The 5,007-nt window shown below is 36.8% G+C and overlaps 2 protein-coding genes across 7 annotated transcripts in view; one reads left to right on the forward strand and one right to left on the reverse strand.

Annotated features, from left to right (window-relative positions):
- The first annotated feature begins 470 nt into the window (after nt 1–470).
- On the forward strand, nt 471–2,439 carry LOC130827223 (glucan endo-1,3-beta-glucosidase-like). The gene is made up of 2 exons (XM_057692882.1): nt 471–563; nt 1,153–2,439. The coding sequence occupies exons 1-2, from the start codon at nt 500–502 to the stop codon at nt 2,256–2,258; spliced, it is 1,170 nt and encodes a 389-aa protein (XP_057548865.1). The 5' UTR covers nt 471–499; the 3' UTR covers nt 2,259–2,439.
- A 757-nt stretch (nt 2,440–3,196) lies between these two features.
- The window catches only part of LOC130827224 (serine/arginine-rich splicing factor SR45a), a 3,330-nt gene continuing 1,519 nt past the window's right edge, over nt 3,197–5,007 (reverse strand). Inside the window, exons 4-6 of one of the 6 annotated variants that reach the window (XM_057692883.1) lie at nt 4,768–4,917; nt 4,157–4,220; nt 3,197–4,071 (exon numbers count right to left, since the gene is read on the reverse strand). In XM_057692883.1, coding sequence (XP_057548866.1) covers nt 3,413–4,071; nt 4,157–4,220; nt 4,768–4,917 — 873 coding nt within the window. In that variant the 3' untranslated portion in view covers nt 3,197–3,412. The other 5 variants (XM_057692884.1, XR_009047185.1, XR_009047184.1 and 2 more) reach the window with 5 other exon arrangements.

Consider the following 5,007-nt stretch of genomic DNA (forward strand, 5'->3'; position numbering starts at 1 on the left):
GTAAGCCGAGGAATAAAATATGCTAGGTGAGGTTTGAATTCAGAAGTTTTTCGGAGAAGACGCTAGTTGCTACTGGCACCAACTAAGAAAAAAAATGGACGTTGCTAGCTCCAACAAAGACAATCGACGTAACTTCTCCAACTGATCAATCCGATTACTTTACATAGTTACGCCTTTTTCAGAATAGCTTTTGATATGATTAAATGGAGTTATTAGAATTGAACATAAATATCTGGACCCAATAATGATCATAAACATAAACCGACGAATTGCATAATACATGCATACGACGGCACTTAAAAAGTAGTGTATCCTAACACAAACCAATCAGCACCTAGTTTGATTGATATATGGTAATTTGCATTAATCCATGTATCTTCACAAAATAATGCTAATTTTTAATTAACCAATTGTTGACCACTTTGCGTTGCCTATTTATAGTATTTAAAACTATCTATCAAATTAACGTACAAAATACATAATACCCATTTCAAAAGACATGGTGCCTTTCATCGCCTTCTTGTTCATTGCTTCATTTTTATTGCTTAACTTACCCCCTCTAGGTATATGTCTCATTCTATCATCAAACTATATACTACCGTTTCTAGTTGACAAACTCTTTTATTTCTTTCGCTTTGATTAAGTAGTTAAATTCAAATATTTTATTTGGTAATTAGTACTAAATCGTAGAAGTAATAACGAAAAGTTAGTTTATTTTTGTAGGAATATCTCTTAAAAAGTGTTTATTCTCCTTCAACAATCTCATTTCCTTCCCAAATTTTATTTCGGTTCATTACCATTTGAAAATAAGGTATTAAGTGGTAATGAAAAATTGTGAATAAAACATTATTTATTATTATAGGAATGACATGATATATAGTAAATATTTACACTATAGAAATCATTTTTATTCCCGCCATTTAGTACCGATCACTTATCGAGCGCGTGAGTATCATTGAAAAATTTACAATAAAATATGTTTTTTTGTTAACTTATTGTCTAAACATATAACTTAATATATTTATTTCTTAATTTCTAGTTTTTAATCTTGACCACTTTAGGTGATTTTCACATTACTCCTGTATGATATTTATATATACTTCATAATTCATGCCTAAAATAATTGTTTGTTTGCATGCACATTAAACATAGACGCACAAGTTGGCGTGTGTTATGGAAGAAGAGGAAACAACCTACCAGGCCCAAGACAAGTGGTAGAGCTATACAAACAATATAATATAAAGTCAATGAGGCTATATGATCCGGATCAAGCTACGCTCCAAGCGGTACAAGGTACCAATATCAAGCTCATGTTGGGTGTCTCAAACGAGGATATTGAACCCATAGGGTGCTATCCATCCATCGCTGATACGTGGGTCCGAACCAACGTAGTCCCTTATGCCTCATCAATCAAATACATCGCGGTTGGGAACGAAATCGAACCGTCCGACCCACAAGCCCCACATATGGTACAAGCCATGCAAAATATAGTTAATGCACTAAATTCACATAATTTAGGCAACCAAATAATAGTGTCAACCGCCATTAATATGGACTTGGTCCAAAATACTTATCCACCATCTCATGCCGAGTTTAAAGATCTATCATACATAACCCCAATAATAAAGTTTTTATTAGATTATGATTGGCCTTTGTTTGTTAATATTGAACCCTACGCTACTTATATGAATGACCCCAAAAATATTCCACTAGACTTTGCGTTATTCACATCTTGTGGATATAAGTTTATTGATGATAAAACTAAATTGGGGTATCAAAATTTATTCGATGCACAATATGATGCGGTTTGGTTCGCTGCTTGGAAAGTTGGTCTATCGATCGAAAATCAACAAAATGGACGACAATTGAGGCCACAAATTTCGAAATCGCGCATGAATGGACAACGACAAGTGAGGCAACCTTTTACAGGGGAAACTGGATGGTCAAAAGGTTTTAGCCATGGGATGAGTAGGAGTACGACTCATAATAATAATGTGGATGGTCAAAGAAATGCATGTGGTTATCCTAAGCATGGTGAATTAGGGACAATGGAAAATGCAGAGATATTTTATAAAAATATGATAAATCATGTTAAGAAGGGGACTCCATTGTCGCAAGGTTATGAGTTGGAGGTGTTCTTGTTTGCGATGTTTGATGAGAATCTGAAAACAGGGGATGAAAGTGAGAAACATTATGGATTGTTTACTCCTGATGGACGCTCTAAGTATGGCATACTCAACTTCTGTGTTGATCAGTAAATCATCATACAACATTTTCTTGTATAATACTCTTAGTCCTGTAAAAGTCTCATATATAATAAATGTGCTCTCATGATATCCTTCCTATAAAGACTGAAATAATTAGAGACGCCAAATGTATTATATGGTATTATGTATAATAATAGTTCTATATATATATGTTTGCTTTCAGTCTAGGCTATATTGAAGACCCATATTGTGCTAATTAGTGAACTTCTCTTGCACGTGTTTGGCATGTGGAATTTAAGAAAGGAAATAGGACTTTGTGTCGAAAAAGGTCCAAGTTTTTGTTTGTTAGTAAATGGGACTAAAAAGGAATAAAGTGCCCAAGAAAAATGTCTTGAGGTAGGGTGGATATTTTGATTGAGACTTTCATTTTCATCTTTTTCTTCCAAGTCGCTAGGGAGGATGGATATTTTGGTTGAGACTTTCATTTTCATCTTTTTCTTCCAAATCGCTCACATGTCAAACAAGAGATAAGACTTAATGTTTTTTTTTGGTATTAGTTATGGGCAAAACTTGCAAACGGCCATACACAAAATCAAGCAAATTAAGTTAGATACCTTTTTTAATGTCGCACATTTATCCAGTACACCGAGCTTCAAAAGGAATGAAATTGGAATTTAGAAGAGTCACGTAAGAATAATGCAAAATGCCTTTCTTTAGCTGATTAACGTAGGAGCAAGATGTCTTATTGTATGGATTCTGATAAAAATCAAGCAAGAAACTAAAGTTGCAGATACCTAATTTAATTCTTGAATATGTTGCATATGTTTCCGATTTGTGATAAAAGTCGAACCACTAACCAAACGGCTACCAGCTTCTAGTGAAGGACAATAATGCAAAACTAAACACAGACAGTGTTTTCAGGTCCGAAGATTGATGTCTGAAATAACAGTTTCAAGGTTAAGGGGGTAACCCAAATTAACGTTCCATGATTCAATTGGGTAAACTTCAAATGTAAGACCAAATTATAAAATCAAAACAAACTTCAGACATCTAAACTGTTACCATGGCAGGAAGGAGGTAATTAGCATTTAGCAAGCAGTGAGACATAGTACACAGATAAAGGGAGAAAGAGTCATACGTGTTCGATTAAGAATTTTAATTTAAACAACAGGAACAATGGTTCTTCTAAACGAAACCGGTCCAGTTCAAGTAGACGGCGAAGCGGATCTTGGGGTAGCAGATCGTGAAAGAGACCTTGATCTGGAGGGAGCACTGTGACGAGAGTAGCTTCTTGATGAGCGACTATCATATGAACTTCCACACTTTGGCGAATAGGACGCACTTCTTCTCGGACTTCTTGATAAGCTACGAGAGCAGCTTTTCCTAGTACTCTTCCCTCGCCTTTGAGAGTGGTGCCCTCTTGAGTTTCTCCTTGGGCGAGGTGAGTAACTCCGAGAATAACTCCTCCTCAAGCTTCTCCTTGGCTTTGGAGAGTAGCTTCGAGAATAACTTCTTCTAGAGCTTCTTCTTGGCCTTGGAGAATAGCTCCGAGAATAACTCCTCCTAGAGCTTCTCCTTGGCCTAGGGGAGTAACTACGTGAATAACTCCTTCCCCTTGGTGAATAGCTCCTGGAATAGCTTCGGGCTCTCCTCCTGTAAAACCGCTCATTAGGCGAATAATCATAGCGAGAGCGCCTATTCACAGGTGATCTGCTGTCGTATGGGGAGCGCGACCTGGAGCGTGAACGGCGGCTCCTGCGGCTATAATAGGGAGAATATGATCTATCTCTCCTAGAATACGGGGAGTATGACCTTTCACAATCAGAAGAGCGTCTAATAGAATAACTGCGAGAGCGATGTCGACCTACAAGGAAAAAAAGGGAACTTTTAACAAACAGAAAATACAGGCATGGCTAAACCTCTTGTCTTGACTACTTAAAGAAACTTACTGCGAGATGTTTTCAACCCCATGTATTTTCCTGGCGTTGGTGTACGACCTCTTTTTCTGCGAGCCTGAAATAGGCAATTGCAGACCAAGTGTTACTTGGCAGCGGATAAATATATGTAAACATAAAATGGATTATAGCTTTTTAAAAGCAAGAATTTATGGAAATATGACTAAATAGTGAGAAGCATTAATAGCACACAGATAAAAAGAACAAAGAGAGAAATGCAGGGCATACAACCCTCTGATATTAAGTCTGACATTTGATTTGCACGATGTGATTGATTTTGATGGTTGTGTAGTTTGGAGAAGAGCTGCTACACACAGCTAACCTGTTGCTGCCACAAAAACTTCAGGCAACACGAAGCAAACTGGTTTCAATTTTAAAGTGAAAGGGAATACAAATACCAACCGTGATACAATAAGCTCTACATATATGCAATATGCAAGACAGTAAAAAAAATTTTTAAAGAAAGTCACAGTAATTTAAAGATCTAAATGATTGCAGTGCTTAAACGAATACCAATCTTGGGGAAATGCTGATCTCCGCGGATATGAAAGTAATCTGCTTAGGGGTAAGGGGCAGAAATAGAACAAAGAATGTCAAGTGTATACCTTCTCAACAGTAATGACACGGCCTTCAAGTACAGAACGATTAAGATACTTGATACAGCGATCCGCCTCCTCAAGAGAAGACATGGTTACAAAACCAAATCCCCGAGACTCTTTGGTCCATGGATCAGTCACAAGGTGAATATCTTCCACCTGCAAGAGTCAATTAGTTGTTATAGAGTCAGTCAAAGCACTAACAGATTTCCTAATATAACTTGCTGTAATAAATCTATCCACGGTTCA

The sequence above is a fragment of the Amaranthus tricolor genome, chromosome 11, assembly GCF_026212465.1.
Source record: "Amaranthus tricolor cultivar Red isolate AtriRed21 chromosome 11, ASM2621246v1, whole genome shotgun sequence".
In the NCBI taxonomy this organism is placed as follows: Eukaryota; Viridiplantae; Streptophyta; class Magnoliopsida; order Caryophyllales; family Amaranthaceae; genus Amaranthus; species Amaranthus tricolor.

What these genes read in the sequence shown, in the direction of transcription:
- LOC130827223 (XM_057692882.1), top strand. Translation starts at nt 500, where the DNA reads ATGGTGCCTTTCATCGCCTTCTTGTTCATTGCTTCATTTTTATTGCTT. An exon ending in GCTTAACTTACCCCCTCTAG is followed by an intron (nt 564 to 1,152) that starts GTATATGTCTCA and finishes CATTAAACATAG; the next exon opens with ACGCACAAGTTGGCGTGTGT.